Source organism: Perognathus longimembris, chromosome 2 (assembly GCF_023159225.1).
Source record: "Perognathus longimembris pacificus isolate PPM17 chromosome 2, ASM2315922v1, whole genome shotgun sequence".
Taxonomy (NCBI): Eukaryota; Metazoa; Chordata; class Mammalia; order Rodentia; family Heteromyidae; genus Perognathus; species Perognathus longimembris.
This window is the reverse complement of record NC_063162.1, coordinates 39,650,940-39,678,325: the sequence shown is the minus strand read 5'-3', so window position 1 is coordinate 39,678,325 and position 27,386 is coordinate 39,650,940. Positions and strand designations below refer to the sequence as shown.

The window sequence follows — 27,386 nt, the reverse complement described above, 5'->3', positions numbered from 1 at the left end:
AGTATGCCAAGGGTGAAGGGCATCACAGTGATGCCCAAGATGTGGGTCCTTGTCTTGCTTCTTTGGCTCCACACCCCTACAACACAAGCTAAAAAGAAAACCCAGAAGACACAATTTTTGAGGCCTATGAATCTCTGAGCCTCCTCTAGGCGTTGCAGGGTTAAAACTGGGCTCCTTGTATTGCAGTGCAAAGAAAGATGTTAAATCAAATAAGAATGACTGTTCTAGGGCTGGAGGCACTATTATTTTGAATAAGATTGAAAAGGCCAGAAAAAGCAATTCAAAAACATTTCAATTATGTATTTCCCAGAACTACATCTTTGAGCAACCAATGCAAATGTTACCACCACAATAAAACTTCTTCCCACATAAAGGCATATAAAACAGGTTGAATCGCATATACTTTATATATCATATGCATATTTTTGACTATTAATAAAAAATTCAAAAATCTATGTATGCTTTACTCTCCTAAGCAATACAGTAATTATGATTAAGGGACAAGCAGCACAAAAAAGAGGCAATTTATCTTACTCGTGCTCAGGAATACTATTGTGTAGCTAAGCAACTAAAGACAAAATATGGTCTAATTAATTCACTCCTATGCTTATTTAAAAGACACAATTAGAACATTTTTATTTTCCAGCTTGCACAGTAGCTCAACATGCTTGAGGGTATAGAAAGCAAAGCCTATTATTCTCAAAGACAAGAGTTTAATGTTTAGTGCCACTGATCAGGCTTTGGAGCTCAACATAAGGAAAAGGGGGTGTTACACAGCCCTGTGTGTTAGGAGTCGTGAGAAAAAAGGGGGTGGTGGTGTTTATAGGGTCACAAGATTAACTAGCAACATGTGGCCTCTGCCACCTATTTTTCTTACTGGGGCACAAGTATGGAGATGGGACTCTGTGGTTGATGATTCTCTGCCCAAGGATATCTGCCCCTGTGTCTGTACACAGCTCCAAAGAGCCAAAAGAAAACTCACATGATTAAACCAGCCATCCTAGTCTGCATGATAAATGTCAAATATCCATCTTTAACGCTGCTAAACTGTGCATCTCATTTTAAAAGCAGAATTAATTTACACAAGTGTGTGCGGGAGATGGGTGCCATTAGCATGATTCTAAAGCACCCTTTCAATCATTATCATCTTCAGCATGTTTGAAATATGTTGTTGATACTGACACTCTCAGTCAGGAATGGAAGTGAGGCACTCTGAAGGCCAAAGCCTGAGTTCTAATCTCCAGTGGGTCAGTGAGGGTAACTAGGGATAACCGTAATGACCTGGAAATACCTATCCTTGCACAAGGGCACAGGAACAGATTCTGTAAGAAATACAGGAATCCATGACCACACCACTGAAAGGCGAATGCATCCTTAAGCCAATAATCAATAAATTTGTTTTAAATCTCTTTAAAAGCCAAGCCAACGAAGTAATCATTAGCTGCAATATTATTCTGAGTAGAAGATGGCAAATATCCAAACACTCTGGCTATAAAAAAATGACAAGCAAATGCATTTGATTCGAGCAATTATATTCTGGATATTGGTTAAAACTAGACCTTGATAAATGAGCTTGTGTCATGTATCACTAGATGCCACTATGAACAATGGTGTGCTTTATTAATAATTAATAACGAAGTATTTACATGTGTGGACTCTTGTACTTCATAAAAAATAACATTTCCTTAGCACGGGCCTGACAATCTAAATGTCAAGAGAGGTTTTAATTGCTTCCAATTTTGAGCCTATTAAACATGGGGCCTAGTTAAGACCATGAGACTGAAATATACTCTGGTTTCTATGAATACCCAATCAAAATTCAGGTGAGTAATGATTCTTCTTTGCAGAAGTCTAGGTTTCATAGGCTGCTACCCCCAAAGCCCTGTATTTTGGTAATCTGATTGGTATCAAATGGAAAAGTAACCGTAAAGATAGATGGTGCCCAACAACTCTCCCCAGTAATTCGCTCATTTGTTTGGTGAGTTGTACTAAAAGCACTAGTTCACATGCTTTCATATACAATGGTGCAAAAAGGCTGAACATTCTTGAAGAGAAAGAAAAGTGTGTGAGGGGTGCTAGGGCAAGTCCACAGGTGAGTGACTCATCAATGGTCCTCTGGCAGGAAGAAATTGGACCAAGTTTAAAGAAGGCAGGCTGTGGGCAAAAAGATATCTAACTACATTGTGCAGGCATTCAATACTCACTGAATACTCTAGGGCTATAGGTGAAGAGAGCAATATAAAGGAAAAGAAGTCAGCCACAGGATACAACCAGGTATGTAAAAGGTGAAAAGCCAGCCCTAGACTATGGATACCCTGAAAGCAGGGCTTCTCGCCTTTCTTGGTCATGATGCATACCTAGGACTAAAACAGATTTGGGCTCACAGTAAGCACTTTATCAGTGTGTATCCGGTGAATGTGAATTCAAGATGAAGACAGTACTTTCTAGTTTCCATCAAGATAATGAAAGGTTGCAAGTAAACAGTGATTCTTAATGAATCAGGAACCATTCTCTTTACCACTGTATTCAAGTGCTTACCACATACTAAGCTGTGAATCAACATCTGAGGAATTAAAGGATTTTATTCCAATATGCCAATTGTGAGCCTTGAAAATATATATGTATATGAGTATTCATATATATCACTTGTACTGTTAACACAATTACAACTGATATTGTTTTGACCTTTTAAACATGTGTTGATGTCATCTCTTTTATTAAGATTGATAAACTTCTTAAGAAAAAGGGCCAAATCACCAACTGTTTTGCATCTGTCTCTTTACCTAGCAGCACCCTGAACACACCATTAGCACTCAACAAGTAGCTTTTTTTATTAACTCAAGATAGGCAGCATTAATATCTGTTAGTGTTCAGATTTAGCCATTGAAATATATTTCAATATATATTTTTCTCATTCTCAAATTTTAACATCGTTGATGCCATACTGAAATAATGTTTTGTATATAAAAATGTTAATGCCATAATATTTTGTTAAATTATTTCCTCTAATATATATATATATATATATAATTTTTTTTTTAGGTTCTGGATCTTGAACTCAGAGCCTGAGCTTTGTAACCCAAAGCTGGCACTCTACCACTTGAGCCACAGCTCCACTTTTAGATTTTTGCTGGTTAATTGGAGATAAGATTCCTCATGGACTTTCCTGCTTTTGGTGACTTCAAACCACTATCCTCCTCCTCAGCCTCCTGTGTAGGTAGGATCACAGGGCATAGCTACTGGTGCTTGGCTGTTTTCTTTATTATTAATCTTGCTCTAAACCCAAGGCAGAAAGCTACAGTTCAATGGTAGAGCATGTGCTCAGCATGTGTGTCCCTTGGGTGCAATCCCTCCCCCAAAGGGGAAGGAGGAGAGGAGAAAGAGGAGGAGCAGAAAGAGCAAGAAGAGTTGGGGTGGGGGGAGGAAAGAAACAGGTACACAGTCATGTACCTTTTGTTAGATCAACTCTATGGGCCAGAGGTCAGCAAATATTTTCTGTATTCAGTCCACATAGTAAACATTTCCACTTTATTGGTCATATGTTAATGATCAAAAATGCCTAACTCTGCTGCTGTAGCATAAGAGCTATAAACAATGCATAAACAAATGAGTGTGGCTACATTCCAATAAAACTTTATTTACAGAAACAGACACTGTCCCAGATTTGGCTCTGAAGGCCTTAGTTGGCTAACCCTTGTTACAGTTTAATGTATTCTATATCATTCTTTCATTCTCATCCTAGTTCTAGAAACCATGTCAGGGAGAGGGTAAAGATGAATTTTAACTGATTACTAACAATACATAATCATGCCTACAACTGCAACTGTTGAGTCTTCACAGATACTAGGTTAGATGACAAAGCTTTTTCATTCTTAGCATGAATCATTATCCCCATAGAGTAAAGATCACTTAATCCATTGTACAGATAAAGAAACTGAGGTTCAGAAAACTTAAAACAGAGTCCAAAATCAGCAAGTCAGTTAAAGCATCCCAGAAATCTCTAAAAACTCAACTTGTGGATACAAATGAAGAACAAGCTTAATGCAAGAAATGAGCAAGGCCAATCCAGTACCGCCTAGAGTCTAAAACCAGTCTGTCTGAGCCCAGATATGATCAACTCAGGTAATCTTTAAAAAAAAAAAATCCTGCTGGTCCAGTTGCCAACATACCTCAGCAGCAAAATTTAAATTCTTCAGGAGCTATTTTGGTGATACAGATAAGCCCCAAATACAGAGGAATGATAGTCTAAGTTGAAGGAGCCTGCAAAGGTGCATGTTGTAGCAACCTAAGCCAGGGATGGTCCTCTCACAGGGAAAGCTTTCTTCAATAAGGTCCAATGTCAGTGAAAGCTAATAATAATAATAATATTCAAAAATGACGATGATGATAATAATGCCAATCCATCACTGATGAAGTATATACTATGAGTCAACTTCTGTTTTGTGCACTGTTCATGAATTAACTCATTTGATCTTTAAAACCATCCAAGGAAATATTGTATTTCCATTTTACAGATGAAAAAACTGCAATCCAGAAGACCATTCCAGACTTGCCCCAAATCATACAGCTAGTTCAAAATGTTTATAACTCAGAATCCTGAACCCAAACCCAGCGATTCCAACTGAGTTACTCTCAATAACTCCAAGAATATGGCTTTTTAAATCAACCTTTCACTGGATGGTTATGTAAGGTCCGCCCAGGGAGGGTTCCATGCAGAGCCCCCCTCCCCCCCTCAAAAAAAACTGGTTAAGTCTCCACCCAGTTACCTGGGTAACCAGCATACCTGGAGGCAGTAACTTCCCCCTTCCCTGAGGTCACATCCTAATCCACCTGGCCACACCCCCTGCCCCCCCCCCCCCCCCCCCGCCCTACATTGGGCAGGGCCGGATGGCGTTCGCCCCTCCTCTCCTGCCAGGCATCATCTCTGCCACAGGCCAGCGGTTGGGTAACAAACTTTTCTCTCCAGCCTGAATACTGTGTGGCTTTCTACCTTATCGGCTACCTACCTTAATAAACCTAACAGTTTATACTGGATGGCACATTGGTGATAAATTATGGCATGGCAGATTCAGGTGGTGATAAGTAAATGTTACTAGAAATTTTGAATGCATGCTAGAATTTGAAACATTCAGTAATGTTGGCTCTTGACTCCTTGACATTATTAGTCCCAGCCATCCAATTACAGTTCCAGATGACCAGTAAACCATTTGGTAAAACGCAGGCCCTTGCTGGTCAGGATAAACTCCAAGTTTGTACATTCATTTATTTTAAGAGAGTATATTGCTACTAGATTAAGTGCTTGCCAATTTGAAAATGAATGTAATCGGATGTGATTCTGTAACTGAACCAATTACCTGCCTAGTTTGCCATTTTCTTTATCTGAAGAGCTACTGGCTCAATGTGGCAACTGTGGGTAATTACTAAAGACATCTAACTCCTTTGTACAGGGTCCTGCTATTTGCTTTCATGGTAGTTTGAGACATAAACTTTTATGTCCACATAGACATAAAAGTTATTATGCTCTGGTATTGTTTATAATGATAACAGGGTGTAGGACAAAGACTACTATAATCATAACCTCCTGATATTTATTTAGGCACTTTACAATATAAGACACATCTTTGATCTTCACAAAATTCATTCATGCTTAGGACTGTTCCCATTATACAGCTGAAGACACTGAGGCTCAAATAATTTAGGATTGTTTAAGGCCACTTGAGCAGTTAAGCTATACATTCAAAAATGTGCCTCTTCATGGTATACTTGTTCCACCTACCAGTCAGGAAATAGCTGATGGCACTACTATATACAAATCACTACCATGAACATGAAAACTATTTAAGATTAATCAACATTAATACATGGTTAATGGTTATTAAAATAATATTAAAATATTAATAATATGCAATTGCATAGAAGTTTATAAAATAAGAATGGTTATTTTACTACCTAAATATCTGGTAACCTTTGGCAAAGCTGAATGTACAAGGGGCTTTCTACCTTAGTACATAATTCTAGAATCAAAATGTGATTAATTCAAACTCTGATTTCCAGGATAGAGTTCATTGGGTTGAGGGTAGAAACAATCTTAAAGTGTAAAGAGGGATTGGTGCTTCCTGATAACCTTGGACAAGCCACATAACCTTCCTAAGTCTACATCCCCATCTGTGAGATGGGTATGCAAAATCCTGCCTTACTCATTCTCCTACATTGATTGCAAGGATCAATGAGAAAATAATTTCAAGAAGAAAAAAAAAAAAACCTTCTGCAAATCATAGCGAACCACACAGGGACGCTATTTCTAAACTTGCACAATGATCATTTTCCTGCTTTTAGAACTGACGTCTTTTACATTTCAAGAAATCATTAAAAAAAAAAAAAGGCAGAATGAGTCTTATAAAAACCAAAAAAAGCATCCTGAGTCCTGGCTGTCCTTTTCAGATGTATGCTGATGTCAGCTCAATCAAGAAATTATTAACCTCCATTTGCTTACTTAAAATAAACTGCATTGGCTGATTAAATGTGCTGAATATTCTCTCCAAGTAACACTGCATATCACCAAGAAACCTTTCTGTTTCAGTTCTACATTACAAATGCATCATTCATAACTCTTAAAAAAATCAATAATAAAAATCATTTCAATGTATATAAACAAGTTAATGGGGAGAACGAAAACAAAGCAAATTTCTTAATGAGAGGGCCCTGTCACCCCCTCTAGGTGCCAGCGGTAAATGCTGGTTTCTGTTGCCTCACCTCCAGAGGAGAGTGCTGCTGCTATTCTGCTAATGAATGACTAACTTAGGCCAGGGGGGAAATGACATCACCAGAGTGGAAAACTGATCTGCATTGGGAAACTTTCTACCTGCTTTACATTTGTCATAATTATTTTGCACAATGCAGTCTCCATTTGCATAATTTTGAGGCGTGTCATTATCTCAATTGAAAATTGTTTTAATATGGCTGAATAATTCACAATGACATCAGCCAAAGTCCTAATGAAATATACAAGTATAATCATACAGCTAATTACCAGCCGTGTTAGCATTAAAAAACAAATCATGCATAATATTAGACGATGTATATGCAGCTGAGGATTATAAATAGAGCCATCTCCCTCCCCCAAACCCCTAGAGTTTACTTTTAAATGGCAAGATTAATTTTTCCCAGGTATGGCTCATATAGTAGTGACGAAATGCACAGATTGTTACAATGGTTCGCTTCCAATTCCCCATAATGAACAATTAAAAAGAGATCGTGGATTAAAAAATGTATCTATTCACTGTTCATAGTTCCAGCAGATACAATCTCCGGAGAACATGGCTTTTATTCTTAAATCAGAATGACACTAACAAAAATTAAACTGGACCCAGTGGGGGTCAACACGAGGTCTGTAAAAAAAAATTCCAATTTCAATTTTCAAAAAAAAAAAGTGACCACAAAATATCCCATAAAATACTGAATAATTTCCTCCTGGGTTTAGTCAGAAGTCTATTAGGCACCAGCTCTTTTCTGGATATTTAATCCTTCCCTTTTCCAGATCACAGGCCATGTTGAAGTAATAAATTTGAAAAGCAAATAATAAGAAATCGGGAGGAGGAGGGGGAGGGGGAGGAAGACAGCTGCGCAGGAAAGTTGAGTAGGGGGAGGGGGCTGAGCGAGACCTTGGGAAGGGGAAAGAGCTCAACCTGTTGGTAGGCTGCAGGATTTTTCACAGTATTTCCAAATAACACCTTTGTAAAATTGCAGGCGGTCGTTGGGAAATATGAATGTTTAAAACCCAAAGCTGCCAGGGAGGGGGGAGGAGGGAGCGAAAGGGGGAAGGAGGGGGGGGCAGAGGGCGGGGGAGGGGTGTGTGCCGGGGAGGTGGGAGGGGCTTATATCCGAAAAGGCAGATTCGAGGGCGAGCATTTTTGACGAACTCCAGTAATTAACAGGCAGAAACCTGATGGGTAATACGATCCCGGGGAGAGAGGGAGTGAGCCAGCCAGGCCAAAAGTACAATCAACTCCATCAGATCAAGGAATTCTGGAAAGACTGTCAGCAACCAGCCCCAGGATGAGTTAGACGATGGAGGGGAGGGGGGGGCATCATTCATTTAACAAAAAAAGATTCTCAGCCCTACCTCGAAAGCTCGCGAGCCTGGCACCAAGCTAGCTTACCCTCAGAAAGTCTGAGTTTGATTACCCTCTCTCGCCTTGGCAACACAAAAGCCTAACCGGGCGGCGGGGCACCCTGCCTCCCCCGCTTCGCCCCGGGCACCGACTCCCCCAAAATAGTCCCCACCACCACCACCGCCACACACACCACGGGTACCACGGCGCTGGGGTCGGACAGCTGACATGGGGTACCCGCAGAACTGAGGTCACACAGGCAAAGAACGACAGAGCCAAAGGGAGGAGGCTGCCCGGGAGCCCAGTGACAGCGGGCTCACCTCCGGCGTCCTCCGGGGAGCGCGGCGAGCGCCCCCGCGGCTGCCCAGAAACGTGCCGGGAGGCTCGGTCCCTCCCCGCCCTACCCCGGAGCGCAGTCTGGGCACCCCAGACCCGGACCCCGCAGCGCAGTAGGCGAAGAGAGAGCACACCCCAGTGCCCTCCCTCCCGTCCCCCACCCCGTCCCACACACCCCTAAAAAAAGACCGCCCTGGGAGACGTCCACTTTGCGTGGAGTAATTGAAAACTAGAACATCAAATGGCTTGGCGGGGCGGGGAGGGGGGGTGGGGTGGGACGAGAAGGAGGGGGAGTGGGCGAGAGATAGTTGTTAATGCTTAACGTGTTTGTGCCGGTTACACGACCGCTTTGAAATCCGCCCGGGCAGATCTGCAAGTTATTTGAATGTATTATTCCAGTACCTGTCATTTATCACTTTATTCAACACGTCTTTGCCAACTCAATAGCTTTTGATCTCATTCTGCCTCCATTTCGTAATTTCCGCCCTCTTAAACATATCAAATACTTACTTAAAAAAAAAAAAAAAACACAACGTGAAAGATATCGAAACCCACCGAAAGAAAACCTACCCTGCCCCGACCAAGCCAGACATGAAGGTAAATTTTAAAAGGCAAAAAATTATATATATGTACATAAATATATATAAAACATGTGATGTTCAAGCAGTAGTAAGAGATCGATCACACACACACACACACACACACACACACACACACCACACACCCTTGAACAAAACCCTTCACGAGCAAGTTATCTGATCTTGACTAAAATCAGTTGGATCCTCTTTGTAAAGCTGACAGCCAAACTCTGACAATGGCAAAATACTCGAGCCCCAGCTAGTGGCGCTACCCCTTTAAAAAAAAAAAAAAAAAAAAGAGTCGATCCAGCTCGCCTGCAGAAGTGAATACAGTATTTTCAAGCTTGCCCAGTAATAAGCATTACTAGGGGAGAAAAATAAGAAGAAGAAAGAAAGAAGAAAGGGAGAGACCGGTTTACCACCTCGCCATGGTCGCTATTTCTGCCCTGGGGAGTGTCTTCGGGAAGGAAATAAAGTTTAGAGCTGGATAAAAGTTGCCGGCTGGTCCGTTCTTCCCATAACAGCTGGAGCTCCGCGATGCAAATCGGATCCTTTGGCGTACATCTTACAAAGAAAAAGTCGCCAAGGGACAAAATTCTTGGTCTGCCTTCAAGGTGGAATTGAAAAGCCTTGTAGAAAATGTAAGGTCCGTGCAAGCCACACGGTGAGCCGACCCACTGCAGGGGGGGAGAAAAGGCACCAAATAAATAATGTAGCCATGAGAATACAAACATCTATTCCCAGACAGATTTACACACAGACATCCACACTCTTAATACAGACGAACCCACAGATATAACACAGGGTGGGTGGGTGGGTGGGGGGGGGGGGGGAAAACATAAGAGCCCACAAAATTTCTGCCTCCCTTAAAAAAATTAAATTAAATTAAAAAACAAAAAACAAAAAACACCCCGGGTTCTCCTTCCTAGACCGACCCTTCCCTACCTCCTCTTCTGAGGCGGTAAAATTACATTATGTATGTATGATCAGTGCAAGGATTTTTTAAACAATAAAAATTATTTGGGGGGATGTAGAGGGTAAAAGTTTGGTGAAAAGTTTGTGGGGGGTGTGGGTGGGTGTAAAGGTGTGGGTGAGTTGGGGGGGCTGGGGGGTGCCGGGGGGTGCTGGGAGCGGGGGAGCGGAGGAGAGCGAAATACCTGGAGTGAGTTGGGCTCCATCTCGACGTTCTGAATTGATTGAACTCAACATTCTCTCCAAACTTGTTGGCTTGAATGGATTGCATCAGGTCCTGGCAGGGAAAAACATTCTCTGCCTTCAGCCAGTGTAATATCTCAATATAAAACTGAGCTCTTGACTTGCTTGCGGCACCAAAATGATTGAAAATGTGCCCTAATATTTCTTTGACGACTCAATTTTCAGCTTGTGTCAAAACTATGTGGGTTTCTTTCCAAATATGGGTTGATCAAATTCATAATCGGGAGAAAGGTTCCCTCCGATCTCGGCGGGAAGCGAAAGGATCAAGGCATAAAACAGAAAAGAAGACTATAAAAAATAAAATCCACCATGAAACTGTATAAACGTAAGATCTCATTCCTTCTAGCTGCCATTGTCTAACAGTATTGTCTGATGAGATTTTTTGGAAGAGACTACGGCTAGCGAGCTCCGCTGTGTATCTGACAGGACCTGCTTGTATATGTCTAATATAAAGAACATTTCCTGCAGAGATTCCGGGGCGCTGCTCCTCTTTCTAATGCTCCTTAGCAGATTTGCTGTTATTAGACATGTAGATTTGTTTGATAGTCAAATTACGCTTCCTCACTGCCATGTTTTCGAGAACTAATCTGTTAAATTATCTTTTGATGCCTATTTACATGGAAGGGAAAGTGGGTTATCGATTATATAAACATATAAATATTAATGCATTTGTTCGCTTCGCAAAAATACTCAGCAAAAAAAGAACAGAAAGACAAGTGAGCAGTGCACACACATCTCAGGATTTTGCAAACAATATTGAACGGACAGCGACTGCATTTAAGGACTGGAACAATAAACGATGCATGATAAATCAATAAATTCGAGCAGAGAGTCTGCTCGGAATATGAATTCAGGCTCCCGGTTCTGCGTGTGCATTCTTTAATTTTGAAGTATATACACTAGTACGTGTTTACAATGCTGATGGACGCCAAGGGCGCTCTCAAATGATAATGTGTTTATATAACCCAGCGCTACAGGAATAATATACCGACTTCTACCCCACCCCCACCCCTCCCCCGCCAAAAAAGGGAGGGGGAGCTTCCTCAATAATAGTTCGGGGAAAAAAAATCCATTTGCAAACTAGTTAAATACAACCAGAAATTAAGCTGTTGAAAACCAGGGGCACGAACCGTAAGACAATAAAGGCTTTAAATGTGTATATTTATTGTTCTGGAGCCCTGGACCATTGCGAGGTTTGCGTGCACGGCTATTATGCAAACACAGAGAAACTTAAGAGCGACAGAACAAGGAACAGGCAGAGACTGCAAAGCTCTCTCGCTCGCTCCGACCCAGCTGCTGGTCCTCCACTAGGCTACATTGCATTTTCGCAGTGTTGATGTAAAATGGTGTACTCGCTTCCCCCACGTTCCCCCACCCCTTCCCCGCTCTCCTCCCACTCTTCCAGCACTCCCCCACCCCGCGCGATTTTTATTATATTGGCACCAGTCTTTCCAAAGTGGGTCTGGCATGCTAAAAAAGTAAACATGTACTATATGGGGAATAAAGTCTGTATAGTATGACAGTTGAAACTTGATCTGTGATAAAATTACAGGATGTTGAAATTACTAGTAAGCTATTTTTAACGCTTTCGCAACGTTTCACCTCTAGTCACAGCATCTAGTTGAAACAGGATTACTTTAATGAAAATTATATTCACATGGCTGAAGTTAATACACTCGGAAGAGCACAAATGTTTCAAAATCAGTGACTTGAGGTGGAAAGACCCTGTGTGTGTGTGTGTGTGTGTGTGTGTGTGTGTGTGTTTATGCTTTTTTCATAATGTCTATGTCCGCTGCAGTAAGAATTAGGGCACTTAACATTATCTAAACCACATTTTTGATTCAGAACATGGGGAAGTAATAAAACGCAGGATCTATCTCATTTCTATACACACAGAGATAAACGAAAGAAAATGGAAGATCCTTCAATTACAATAAGTAATAAAAACCCATGCCAAAGAGAAGGTATTCTGAAAGCTGTGGAAAATTATTTTAATAATTTAAAGTAACACCATAACTCTGCTCCATGAAGGAGGACAATGTAACAATTCAAAGCCTCCCATCTTTTTGCATTAGCCAAATTATGGCTTGCACATTACTCTTTAATTATCTTCCTTGAAATTTCATCTGATCTTCCTATTTTATAAACATGGGTTACAAAGAAATTACAGCTCTCCTTTTAACTTTATGATGCACACTGCAGACGTTTGATTAGAATAACCCATTTTGTTCATTTTTCAACATATGAATGGGCTTGGCTGAAGGACATTTTACATATTTTCTTTTAAATCCATGAGATATGCCTAAGGCTTCTGTTAGTCCCTGCACTGTTAGTGTAAATACGTACATTCAGTTCAAGAAATCCTATATTGAAAAACTTGAGTTGCAGTATTTTGACAAGATCTTATTTGAGATCGACTGAGTCAGTTTCCTGTATGACCAACGCAACAGCATTTATGCAGGAAACCTCAACAGAATGCCTGAGGGTAACCCTCCATTATATATTAAATCTCTCTCTTTAAAAATACACAGTTCTTAACAGCATTTAAGTAACTTCTGCTGCTTTTTTGGTGCTGTAAGTTTTAAGTGTCTGTAACCTCCTTCTTCTAATTAGAAATCTTTATCCATGTCTCTCCAAGATAGGTACTGCACCAGGCTTCCTGATTTCTCCGATAAGTTTTTTTAGAGATGGTAACAATTGTAGGGAGTATGTCTGACTATTTTTTGAATAAACACATTTTAGTAATCAGATGAATGCTAAATTTCAAAAATGAACCACAAGGGGTATCTTTCCTCTCTTTTGACAGCACCATGAGCACCCATGAACATAATAAATCTAATAAATCAAACCTTGTTCCAATACTGTGAATGGCTTTTAAAATTACAGATCACAATAGTGGCACACCTCCCCCCTCAGGAAAAAAAAACCTGTCTATTTTACCTCTTCTTTAATGTGATGTTTGATAGGCACCTGTAAATTATCTGTGTAGCAAATATCCATACAAAGAAAGTTTCAATTAAGATAAGGAGATTGTATTGAAACAGTTCTTTGAAGTAATGTAGTTAATAGCCTGTTTGATTTCTGCTTGTGAGAGAGTAATAACGTGGATTCAGGCTCCATCAATCACAGAGCAGATGTAAGACTTGAGACACCGACACCCAGGGGAATAGAGGCAAACTCCTGCAGTGCAGGGTCCCTGGGCTAATGTAAAGTAAATACTCATAAACAGATTGAATGTTGTAAGAAGACAATCCATTCACGACAGTTATAATCATGAAAGCAACTGCTTTATTTATCTATTTTTAAAAAAGGCTTGTAGCTGAGGCTAGCTGTGTATAAAAGAGGGGGAGGTGGTGGTGGGGGGAGCAGTATCTGTTTATATGACCCACTATTTCTGGATTCTTTCTTGTGAAACACAGAGTATCCTATACCCACACATCTATATTCCTGCTGCTTTATTAGCCCCAAATCCAGCTCTCTGTTTTAAGTGATCTGATATATTTGCAAGGTAAAAAAAAAAATTAAATTAAAAAAATCACTCTCACTCCCCAAGGGGGTGGGGGAGCAGAGACACATTATTCAGTGTCTGTGAATCGCTTCATAAAGGATCAGGAGGATTAAGTTAGTTGCAAAAACCAGCAGTGACACAATTAGGCAGCTTGGACTATAATAAACAAGGATCATAAAAAAAGTACAGTTTGAAGGAAGAAGGCTACCATTTCGAAAATGCAAATTTCGCTGCGAATCCTTGGGCCTCCCTTCCCCCCAATTTGCAAAAGACAACTGAAGCATTTTTGACCTTGGCTACAATAATACTTCATGTTTTAGCACTTTAGTCAGCATTTTATCTACTAATTGCTACACACTACCGCATGTGGCTCGAATCTGCCACTGCAGCTTTCTTTCATTGGTGAGCCAATTGCTTGATAAAGACTGGGAATTCAACCTGGCTGTTTCCTTTCTTGTTGCTCTCATTGCCCACCCCCCTCCCACACCCTCCCCCTCCCCCTTTCCTCTTCCAGCTAGACGCTAATTTTTCTGGAAAATACTACACGGATCAGAAGCAGGGGTGGGAAATAGTTCTCTGATGTCGTCTTTCTACGGACGAAAGCTAGGGCCACTTTGGCGATCCCCGGGCTTAAGGGAGGGGAGAGAGTGAGGCTGTGGGAAATAAGTGGGATAAAGCGGGGTTGGGGGGAGGGGGATCCTGGCGGGTCGGTGGTCTTGATGTTAGGTGCTTCTGGACTTTGGTCCTTGGTTACCCCTGTGCTGAATGGAAGTCCAAGGGGGCTCTGCGCTGCCCACCTGACAGCCCTCTCCCCTCTTTCTTGGTCAAGAAGTAGGGTTCTAGGGGGTCATGCTAGAGTACGCAGAATCAAAAGTGGAATAAAAAAGCCACGAGGGTCAGACACCGCCCGTTCTCCCCGCCCCCCCCCCCCAAGGCCTGGCGCCGTCGGGATCCGTGGGGTGGGTGGTGATATTAAGAAGGCGGCCTCCCGCAGAGCAGGCTCGCCAAGTCTCAAAGCAACAAGTCTATTGGTTTGAAGGAGGATAAACCGGGTTATTCGGGTCATTGCTTTCCAGGAGACCTCTAGTGGTCAATGGTTGAGCTACACCTGAAATATGGGGCCTGTTTGGCTTGGGCTGGGCGGGGGGGGGGGGGGGGGGGGGGGGAGGAAGTGCAGGGGGCGGGACCCCTTAAGCTTAGGTCTTGGCAGCTAAGGCTGGCAGTTTTTTGAAGGGCTGAGGGTGAGGATCAATACCTCATGGACTTGGAACCAGACCCAAGGTGACATAGAGAACTTGAATAAAGCGATCTCCTAGGAAGTGGTCATGCGATGCCCTTTGTGGGCACTGGTCTTATGTCCTCAGTACTGATGGAAACTTGATGTCTTGTTTTTCCATCTGGTGTGAGATTCATCAAATATTCTCAGGGAAGTTGGATTAAATTTGTCCAAATTATTTCCAGTTTCAATAGCAGTACGGAGCCTTCACCCCCCCCCCCCCATTTGTCAATTGAAAGGGAACCCAAGCAGGGAGCCTGTGGCTCACGCCTGTAATACTAGCTATGCAGGAAGCTGAGATCTGAGGATCACGGTTCAAAGCCAGGCGGGGCAGGAAAGTTCATGAGACCATTATCTCTAACTACTAAGAAAAAGCCGCAAGTGGAGCTGTGGCTCAAGTGGGTAGAGCGCTATTCTTGAGCACAAAGAGGCTCAAGGGCAGCGCTCAGGCCCTGAGTTTGATCCCTGGGACTGGGGGTTGGGAGAAAGAGTCCTGTTTCCTCACAGACCCCATTAATTTGAACAATTCATTGCTTGCAAATGCCCCTGACATGTATGAGTTAGTGTAGAAGAGTAACTAAGCTCCTTAAAAAAAAAAGTCTGCACTCCAGTAGTACATATATGATTTTAAATAAATTGTGACCTTGTCTTTCTTTCTGGATTTCTGCACAAAGGGCAGAAAGTGGTGATTCACAGGCTCCTTGTCCTGCAAACTCATTTATGATTCACATATTAATAAATAATTGGGTCAGACTGGTATTAAAGAAATTGCTGGAAACAGATGCAATCATACTAACACACACACACACACACACACACACACACACTACCACCACCACCACCACCATGAATAACAACACAAGACAAAATAGAGATCCTAGCCATCTGAGGTTATTAAAATACCTTGCCATACCGGATTTTTAAAAAGAAGCCAAGAAAGTGTACAGACATGAAGTCTTGGCTTTGCTGAGGGGCTATGTATTGTATATCGCCTACTAAAGATTTCTCTGTACATTTTCAAATGGATGTTAATGATGCCTTGTATCGGAAGATTTACAACGTAAAATTACTTGACAAGCATTAAGTAACTCATTATTTAGAAGCTGTGTGGGTATGGTAAATCACTAGACTTAAAGTCAAGGGAACCATTTCTCACTGGTTTTCTGTGTCTATGTCTATAGCTATAATTATCTGCAAAACTCACACCCTAATTCCAGCTTTGTTAAAAGTTTCTCAAGATGATTGTGGCAAAATTGTCCAGACTGGTCATATCTATCTGCCTGTGGGAACCTCTAGTCAAGGGTTGCCAACCAAATCCATGAGAGCTTGTCTGCCTCCACATCCATTTGTCCATGTCATAGACTGTTAATTTTATAAACTGTTACTGCAGGTTGAGATACATAAATGTGGTAGCTCTCTCAGGGCATAAAGAGATCTGAGTAGTTCAGAAAAGAATAATAATACCAAGAAGAAATCATGAGGCTCTTTTCAGCCTCTATCTTTAGTAAGCTTTAACCAAACGAAACTAGGTGAGACTTTCTACAAGGACAATAGAGGACCACCATGAATCTCCCAGAACTTACTTACACTATGCCATTCTATGAGCATGCTAGAACTAGTTTTTGTGAACTTCCCAGATCTGATTATTGCATTTTTTTGAATTTTGTAATCAGGCTATCAAACACATTCATTATTCAACATTAAATTATATAAACTCACCAATATATTATATTCAAACAAAGCTAATGCACTGTAGAACCTCATCACTTTCTAAATATTTTATAATTTGCTGTTATCTATATTCTTGAGGTTATATATAGCTTTTATATTTTCTTTTTCACAATGCAATATGCTACATAGGTACATGACTTCTGTACTCTCTGATGTAACATTGGTAGCTTGGAACATGGTGGCAGTGGTGGTATGAGACCATAGAACTCAACAAATATTACAAATGAGAGCATGATTTAGTGCTTTGTTGATAATTTTGACTTAGGATTATTTGGTTCTGAAGTGTCCCTCACAGGCTCATTTATTCAAAGCTTGGTTTTCAGCTGATAGAAGTGATTGAAGAGTGGATTACTCCATCAGTAGATTCATAATCTGATGGCATTATTAGGAGGTGGTGGGGACTCAAGAGGTGATGAAAGGATCTGGGTCTTTGGGGTGTGTGTCTTTGAAGGGCACATGTTGAACCTGGCCCCTCCAGGACTTTGTTTCCCTGTTGCCATGAGCTGAGTTGCTTGGTTTCCTCCATATGCCCTTCACCATGATGTTTGTCTCAAAGAGATGGAGCCAACAGACCATGGACTGAAACTTTGAGTCACAGTAAATCTCTCCTACTTTAAGTTGTTTTTTCTCAGGTACTTGTCTCAATGATAGGACATGGAATAACACAGAAAGCAATTGGAAAAAGATACTATTGTAGATTGTGAATAATAATGACTGAGCCATGGGATGTCCACATATTTAATCAAACATTATTTTTTGTATGAGTGTGGGGGGATTTTTAAAATAAAATTCATATTTGTTTGTTTTGAAGACTTTTGGACTCAAATTGAAAATTTGGCTCCTTTAGTTTTCAAGAGTCTTTGGACTCAGACTGGAAAGACACATCAGCTCCCCTAGTCTTCACTTTGGTGATTGCAGATCTCTTAACTTTTAATCTTTTTAATTTTTTTTTTTTTTTTTTTTGCAAGTCCTGGGCCTTGGATTCAGGGCCTGAGCACCATCCCTGGCTTCCTTTTGCTCAAAGGCCAGCACTCTACCACTTGAGCCACAGCGCCACTTCTGGCCGTTTTCTGCATATGTGGTGCTGGGGAATTGAACCCAGGATTTCATGTATAGGAGACAAGCACTCTTGCCACTAGGCCATATCCTCACCCTGCTTTTAACTTTTTAGAATCCGTCATCAATCATGCAACCAAGTCAATTTTGTTTTTAATAATAAATGGCATTATCTCTCCCTATACACACATTCACATTACACACAAACATGTGCATATACACATCCATACACAAAAATGCACATTTACAAATAAACACAAACATACATAAATTCATACGTATATGCATGTTTTATTGGTTCTATTTTTCCAGAGAACCTTGACTAATGAAGATTAAATGTGAAAGTGTGTTGGAGCCTGTTGACAATTATTTTGTGAGTAGTAAAACGATTTGAGGAAATATTTGAAAGTTATTATCTAGTGCCAGCAAAGAATTTGCTTGTGTCATAGATGAAAGAGCGAAGTTCTGGGCACATTTTTGGTTTTTCACTTTTGTCTTGAATTCCTTCCTCATAATGAAAGTATCAACCAATATTCATATTGGACTACACTCATACTAATTGTGTCATAGATTAGCTATAGATACCCGACCTCAACTAATAGCAACCAAAGTATCCCGTGAAGATCAATTAGCCATATGTAACTTAGAAGGAACAGTGTATTTATTTTATTAAAGGTATAAATTTTATTGTGTATATTTATATGAATTTACTTATATGATATTTTATTTATGACATTTATATGTATATAAACACAAAGTATAATAAACTTAGGAACATACACTGTATATTTGTATATATTTATATATGTGCAGCTAGATCTACATATATACACATATAGATCTACATATCTATCTATCCATCAATAAAAAACACATATTTTTTGAAGTGAGGGAATGTTGTTAAATAGTTAGAATCCCATCACTCTCTAAAGGCAGCCTTGGTGGCTCAAGGCATTGCCTTTCAAAGCCAAAAATATTTACTGTCTTGACTTTTGTAGTGGAATACTGTTGACTCCTGTTTGAGAATACAGAGGTACATGGATTAGCTAAGAGGATAGATTCAACCAAATGAGCTTCTGAATCTTTTCTTGCCATTGGCCCTGGAAGTACTTTCTTGGTAATAAGAGAAAATGGAGCAGGAGGAAATAAGAGAAAACAAAGTTGGGAGGGAATCAAATCTTTGACCCAGTGCCCAGGTGAGAGCCCATGCCACCAGAAAAGTAGAGAAGGAGCATCATATTTCTCACCCCTCAGTTTGCTCCTACTGTGAGATGAAAAGGACTTTCTTCCTTATTGCTTGTCCTAAAGCATGGTATAGTTTTGTTGGGCATTGTTAAATATGTATTGAGCTTTCATGTCCAAACTGGTTTGGTTACTATGTGTCTTTGTGTGTGAGATAGGACCTTTCAGGATTAAAGGTGCTATATATAGAGAGAAAGGATTATTTTATAACTTGTTATTGCAGGTTGAAATATGTAAATATGGTAATTCAATAATGCTATATCCACGTGTGTATCTGAGAAACTAGAATGCGTTATCCAGCCATTTGAACTAACATCGCTTATATCTTTTCTTCTTAAAAAAAAAAGTCCAATCAATTTTTTTTAAATGAGGAAATGCAGTGGAGGAAAAAAAATTCCTTTAATGCAATACTTCAGCTGAAAGTTTAATGACACAAAAGGCAGGCAATTCAAAGTTACAGTTCCCACAGCAACTGTAACTCTGCTATATAGCACATTTAGGCATAGATTTCACAGCATGTACTGCAATACAAAATACTCCACACTGGGCATGCAGGGGGGCAGAGTTATGGTTGCTATGGGTACCATGACTTTGAATTTCCAGATTTTTCTGAGAGTTTAAGTTCTCAACCAGAACATCACATTAATAGTTCAATTTTTTGCATTGAAAATAATAAAGGTTTGTATCACTGTTTCCACTGTTGAATCCATCTCTATCTCAGTCCATTGCTTAGTAGAAATACCTCCCAAACATATTCATGCTACTTGCTAAAATTAAACACATGACCTCAGCCCAGGAAATATTTTAGTTTGCAAATTTTTATGTGATGACTTCCACTGGATTATCTAAATCTGCTCTCTCATCCTTTCTCATAAATCACTAATAAACTCAGATTAACTCTCTCAGCATTTTATCTGTTATTCATAGTCTGAGAGGGCCTGGTAATCACATTCATTGTATATGAATGTGTGATGTATATATACATATATATATATACATACACATATATATATTTATAATTTATACTATGTCTACTTCCAGAAAAAACCTGGAGGTAGCAACTGCACATATTCATTTATTCATTTATTCCTTGAAAACAGCATGCAATTTTATGTCTTTATACTAGTGGTTTCGGGTCTCTTTTTCACTTTGAAAAATTACTGAGGCTCTCAAAGAGCGTATATCTATCTATGTATATACATAGGCACAGATATAGCCTGTATCATAATTTAGAATCCAATTATTTAAAATTACTTATATATTTACTTAAAACACTTGTTTTATTAACTTACTTGTTTATTAACTTAAAACAATAACATGTTGAGAAGATTTATTTTGCCAGTCCTGGGCCTTGGACTCAGGGCCTGAGCACTGTCCCTGGCTTCCTTTTGCTCAAGGCTAGCACTCTGCCACTTGAGCCACAGCGCCACTTCTGGCCGTTTTCTGTATATGTGGTGCTGGGGAATCGAACCCAGGGCCTCATGTATACGAGGCAAGCACTCTTGCCACTAAGCCACATCCCCAGCCCCGAGAAGATTTTTTTAATAAAAATAACTTTTCCAAAATGAAAAATCTTGGGGAGAAGAGAAGCATTGTTTTACATTTTTATGAATCTCTTGACTGGAATTTAGTTACGTTCCCATAGCCACTCTGCATTCAATCTGCTATATATTTTGGGCTGTGGGGTTTCTAGAAATCTCATTGTATCTTTGTGAAAGACTAAGAATGAGAAAAACAAATAGTGTCTCAGTAGTATGATGATCATTGTTCTGACGCAATTGGCCACCTAAAATTGCCTCAAGGATTACCCCAGACACCCCAACCACACTGAGAATTAGGCCTATATGTGCTTGCTTACACTATCCAAGATCATGCCTTTACTTTATCTACAGAAAAATTCTTAGTCATACTCCCTTAGTCATACTCTTGTAGGACCAATCAGATGCTTTATTGCATGGCACAGTGATTATGTTTAAATGTCTGTTGTTAATGTATTATGGATTTCTCAAAGATAACTATGTCTTATACATGTCTTCCTTCTGTCCTAACATGGTATCTGGTATTCTGTATAGATAAAAATCAAGAATTTAATTTAATAAATAGTAAACAGACCTCTCATTTATTGAGTTCATAACATATATTAGGAACTGTGTCAGCTTTAATCCTCATCATAATGCTGTGAAGCTGGCACTATTAGCTTTGATTGTGTGTGTGTGAGTGTGGTATGTGTGTGTGTGAAGAAACTATGAATTGTTCAAAGTTTGATGTCTAGCTCGATAGTTCTAAGACTATGACAAAGCTATAAAAGAGAGTTAAAAATCAGGAGACAGATTTTGACTTGAAGGCTGTATAATCTATTTTGAAAGACAAGGTACATGTCACCAATAAAATACAATAATGATATAGAAGCTAGCCCACAGTAGAGCAAGAACATCATAATTAGAATGAAGTCTATATTGTAAAATGAGTACTTACCCAGTGAATTGCATAGGTTTAAACTTCTGGAGCATATACTTCCCTAAAAAAAATCCTGGATTTTGAATATACATCATGTAAATCTGCATTTTATTTATTTTTTATTTTTTTTTATTTTTGGCCAGTCCGGGGCCTTGGACTCAGGGCCTGAGCACCATCCCTGGCTTCTTCCTGCTCAAGGCTAGCACTCTGCCACCTGAGCCACAGCGCCCCTTCTGGCCGTTTTCCATATATGTGGTGCTGGGGAATCGAACCTAGAGCTTCATGTGTAGGAGGCAAGCACACTTGCCACTAGGCCATATTCCCAGCCCTAAATCTGCATTTATTAATAAGTTATATATTTTCTATTTTCCAATGCATTTTGCAAATATAATAGTATATGTTAATATGCCTAAAGATCCTAATTACAAATAAATTTAAAAGACTGATGTAAAGGCATTATGAAATATTTTTCCAGAATGCTGGTAAATTATTCACCTTACTTGGGAAACAATTTGTTTAGATGATTAGACTATTCCATCTAAGGGTCTTCAGGTTCCTATACTTGGGCTTTTTCACCCATCTTCCTCTAGCCAGTAAGAACTGTGACCCCCACAGAGAGAGATCGGTAGACTATAGCCAGAAAAGAAAATGTTAAAGGCTACTTTGATATTTTTATATGAAAGTATTGAAAAGTTTCAGTTGCAAAGTAGGGCAAGTTTATTTTTTACATTCTCCTTCACTTGTTAGTGGCCATGTTTTGATATTTTGAAACAGTATTCATTTTTGGGGTACTCCAGGGAAAAAGAGCCCTGACTTGGGGGTCTAATGCCCACAAGAGTATTTTTACTGAGTGTTTGGCTAGTTTTCAGCAATAGTACTGGTGGAGGAGGGGTAGTTACAAAGTCTGGTAGAAATATATTCTTGGACTCAATATAATATATTTTCCCACAAATGGAATCATGGAGTGTTCATTGTGGAAGGCCTTTTAGAACAGAACCTTCATGTTAAAAATGAGAAAACTGAGATGCAGAGATGCTAGGTGAAGTTAGGAAAAATATGCAAGGTAAATCTTTGAAAAGAAAGGTTTGGGACATTGGCTTGGTGAGGAAGAGGAAGTTGATTGCCTTTAGACAAATGATTCTTAAGTATATAGTATGAAATTTCATTTTCCAAAAATGCCTCAATGGGCTGGGGATATAGCCTAGTGGCAAGAGTGCCTGCCTCGGATACACGAGGCCCTAGGTTCGATTCCCCAGCACCACATATACAGAAAACGGCCAAGAGCGGCGCTGTGGCTCAAGTGGCAGAGTGCTAGCCTTGAGCGGGAAGAAGCCAGGGACGGTGCTCGGGCCCTGAGTCCAAGGCCCAGGACTGGCCAAAAAAAAAAAAAAAAAAAAAAAAAAAAATGCCTCAAGCCCTTCTTGGATAAGATTGTAGACAGATTAGGGTAGGGAAATTGTATATCCTCCATCTTTAGCTGAGTGGATCAACACAAAGATTGGGTTTGAAAAATATAAGACAAACTACTGGGAATTTCCAATCCTCAAAAGTTAGAAAATCCCTTAAACTCTGTTTCCCACTTTCAGATCTATTTTGGCAATCACGATCTTGGACTTGCTCTATATGAGGAGATTGTTCTAGATGATTCCAAAGTTCCTATGGACCCAAACTGGAATTAATGGGGCTGGTATTTCTAGAGACTATATCCAAACCCAAGGACATCATTAGAGCACCATTTTGGGTTATAATCCCCTGCTCTGCTATATAATGGAAAAGCCTCCTTGTGTAATTTGCATTGGAGAAAACAGAAACTTAGCCCCCATGGGATTCCAGGACACATGTAGTCATACTTTAACATGTCTGATTATCATGAGTTATTAGAGGTAAAAGCGCAATCTAGGAGCAAAGGTGACAATGCCATGCTATGGTTTGTCATGGCTTGAATTAGATTTCATGAAGTCGAAAATTTTCATAAAGCCATGGTTGTACTCCATCCTTCAAAAACACATGAAAATGATGAAAATGTTCAAATTAAAGGCCTTAGCATGGTTTGATACCCAGGGCCCTGTATACTACTGCTTCTGTATATCCTTCACCTTGCCTTCTTCACCATCTCCACCTAAAGAAGTCTAACATGCCAAGTGAAAAATGGGCACACAATAGCAATAGCTAGGTACTCATCTGTATCTAACCTTATGTGGGAAGCAGTAATACTGTTCCTATCATAATGAAGATGCTGAGATGTAGAAAGGATGAGAAATTTATGAGACCACTGTATCAGGAGGCAAAACCTAGATTGAAACTTAAGCAATCGTAGGAGTCTGTTCTCTTAACAAGCTCCTTTCCCATCTCTTTAACGACGTTCCTAAGGATGCTACAGAAGAAAAGATTCAAGTGTCTGATGAATGAATTATCAACATTTTTCATCACTACTTTTGGCAGAAAAATAAATTAAAATATATAATTACATTTATGACCTAGTAACTTGGCAAAGGTATTAAATAGTAGCCAGTGTTGAGGAGGAAGTGAGAAAATGGAATTTGCCCAGCTGGTGGGAGTGCCAATTTGTACAGTTCATTTCAAAGATAATTTAGCTGTACAAGTAAGTCCCTTCAATATGTAGATATAGCAAGTCTTTTTATTACAGCAGATAAGATATTTTGCTCCTGTAAATTTACCTAAAAGAATTTTGGGTTAGGTTCACAAAGAAATAATGATGTACAAAATTAACACCAAAACATTGTTTAAAATAGTAAAAACGAAACAGCATAGATAATTAACAATAGGAGGGTTGGTTAAATCATTGGCACTACTCTAATATGGAAAATATGCAGATAATAAAGACTGTAATAGAAACATATCTGTTGTCATGGCCACATGTTGAAAATAATGTTAAGTTTAAAAAGGAAAGATTTTAAAACTTAAAAATCTTAGTTTTCATGGGATTAAGGAAATTGAAAATTTCTTTGATACTTTGGGGGTAGTTTCCATTTTTTCTCTACAATGTATCACTCATAGAAATATGTAAAGTGCAAACAAATGGTTGATCGTCCTTGCCTTAGCCACTGGAAAGCTTTTTGTATGTATACAAGTAAGCGGTGACTCCAGCTAGACTAAATTGAAAGTAAAATTAATAGCCAATGCTTATCAAGCATGCACTGTATGTTAGAAAAACTGCTAAATACTTTGAATTACTTACTTTCTTCTCTTATGATGTGAACACTCTCTGTCCTCCTTTTCACAGTTGAAGAAATTGAAGCACAGAAAGATTTAATAACTTGTTCAAGTTCACTGATGAGGCAGTTTCTAAAATGTGCATAATCTGTAGGATTTACAAACAAATGAATAAAGATTCTTTGGTATTAAAGCCCTGTTTTTCTGGGGGAAGAAATATTACCTAGGTACCCTATTAGAGAGGGTCAATTTATCCAGTTAAAGATAAAATTATTCATGATGCAGTTTGAGGCCTGAGGAAGCTAGAATGAGTAAATAACTATTGCGTGATTTTTGACAGAGCAGTCAAATTCTGTCCTAGAGAGAAAATGATTTACTGCTAATTTTTCCTTTTAATTGGATAGGATGCTAAGGAAATTCTATCTGGGACCAACCTGAAAAATAAGGCAACTCAATTCAATTCAATTCAACTTGGGTAAGTTAGGTATTTTGCTTGGGATGGCGCTTGCCTCATCTCCCACCCTCCCCTCCCAACGTTTATCTCTATAAGCAATTGAAGCTCCTACAGCCATCTTTAGTATCTTGCTGTTCTTTACCATATACTGGCTAGCAAATTTAGACATAAAAATCCGAAGTACTGTGGTAATTCTAGATGCTTTTAACAGTAGAGCCCTAAAGACGGTAGTGTAGTCGGAGAGAGGTACTAGGCATTCTCTTTAAGTTGTATTTTCATAGCTCTTACCATAAGAATGAGAAACACCAATCGTGTATGTCCAAAAATGCCTACTGAAAAGTGATGTAGCAGTAAAGACAAGTAATAAACCAGAAACCAGGCTACAAAAATGAAAATTTTCCCAGAGCTCTAATACTTGGGTTTCTGCCTAACTTTGGGGTATCTTCAGACCCAGAAAAGTAACTTTCATTGTTGTGTTTGATAGTAGCTAATATTTTATCTCAGAGGACAGAAAACTCGTTATGACTGTCTCTCCTTCTGTTCATGACATTTATATTACTTGAACATCTTTACTTATCCTTCCCTCTCCCTCACCAATCACTGAAATCCAACTCAAGTGCCCCTTGTTTGATTAAAAAAAAAAAAAAGCTCTCTGGTGCTACAAACTGAGAATGATGTCAGTGTACCTGGAACTCTACAGGAAGCTGGCACTGCTTTCCATGTCTCTGATGTTCACAATAAATTTTATAGTTGTATTCGGGAAAAGAGCTCTATTAGAAAAAACAATGACAAAACAATAGCAACAGCAACCACGATACAAGTCTATTTATTGCAATAGAGGGAAGACTGGTGGCTTAAAGTCCACATCTATCACAGTAAGCCTTCAGTCCATGAGGCTTCCAGTGTTTAGAAAAGTCCAGTGCATTCAGAACCTTTTCCATTCATGAAATTATTTGGCTTTTAACCCAAACCTCAAAGCTAAGAGATATTAGATTCATCTTGGTTTTGTCCTCAGTAGGAAATATTCTCAGTTTACTTCTTGAAGCCTCAGTTCCCTCATTTGTCATTTGGATAATGGTCATATTTTGTAAGAAAAATAAATAAATAGAAATGAAACAGTCTACAATAGTTAAGAGCATTAGATAAAACTAAAGCATTATTTGCCTTTATTGTAAAAAAAAAAATCTAATCCTGTGTTGCAGAGGAGATAGCAATTATAAGGATGGGTGGTCCAGACCTAGGATTTACATGTGATCAGTAAGACCAACTATCTGTGGAAATGAAATATACGAAGGAAAAGCCTGAGTGGCTGTGAGGTCACAGAGAGATGAGGACAGCTCACATTCAATCAAGGGAGAATTATTAATATTGCTGAAAAATGGAACTCTGGCAATTTTATCTAAAGTGCTATCTAAAGTTTGATCTGTAAAACAAGATTCTTAGGAAGAAAAATGGGACAGAGTAAAAATAAGATTTTCACTCACAGATTTTAGAATGCGAGCACGACTTTTCAAAAGGCAGGGAGAGACAGCAAGCTTTAATCTTTTCAAGGGCAGCAACCTGACCAAGGCTGAAACTCAACCCATTGTGTTAGATCTGACTCAAGGAAATACATGACCATGATTTGCGTAGAGTTTCTGAAGTGGGCACCAAACGTGGAATAGTTGCATGATGTGTATCCAGCAGTGTAAACCATGAAAGAGTATGATTAGTGCAGTGATGGGAACTTCAGTGTCTAGTAAGTTGGACTCAGTGATGTAGGAAGGAGGGGAATTCATCAGGAGTGTATAGGTCTGGGAAGGACTCCCTCCCATCTCATAGAACTATAATTCCTTTGCCTCAATTTTAGGCCCAGCCACCACCATCCATTGCCTGTTCAACTTCCAGGGACTGTGACAATGAGAAACAGTCTAAATGATGAAAATTACTATGGAATTAAAAATGTTTATAGCTGGGCACTAGTAGCTCACTTCTGTAATCCTAGCCACTCAGAAATTGAGATCTGAGGATTATGATTTAAAGCTAGACCAGGTAGGAAAGTCTGCAAGACTCTTTCTATAGTAAACCAAAAGTGGAGCTGTGGCTTAAGCAGTAGAATACCAGTGGTTGAACACAGAAACGCTGAGGGAGAGTGTCAAGGCCCTGAGTTCACACCCTAGGAATGATATGCACGTGCACGTGCTCGTGCACACATATACACACACTGTTTATAGCAGTGTTCTTTTTTATGAATTGTTAATTACAAAAT

The 27,386-nt window shown here is 39.5% G+C and overlaps 1 protein-coding gene across 1 annotated transcript in view; it reads right to left on the bottom strand.

Moving 5' to 3' along the window:
- Arid5b (AT-rich interaction domain 5B) overlaps window positions 1-10,290 on the bottom strand; it is a 183,396-nt gene extending 173,106 nt beyond the window's left edge. The window contains exons 1-2 of the mRNA XM_048338849.1: window positions 10,183-10,290; window positions 9,448-9,702 (exon numbers count right to left, since the gene is read on the bottom strand). Of these exons, the coding sequence (XP_048194806.1) occupies window positions 9,448-9,702; window positions 10,183-10,203 (276 nt within the window). The 5' untranslated portion in view covers window positions 10,204-10,290. The remainder of the gene's footprint in view (window positions 1-9,447; window positions 9,703-10,182) is intronic.
- Between the last annotated feature and the right edge of the window lie 17,096 nt (window positions 10,291-27,386).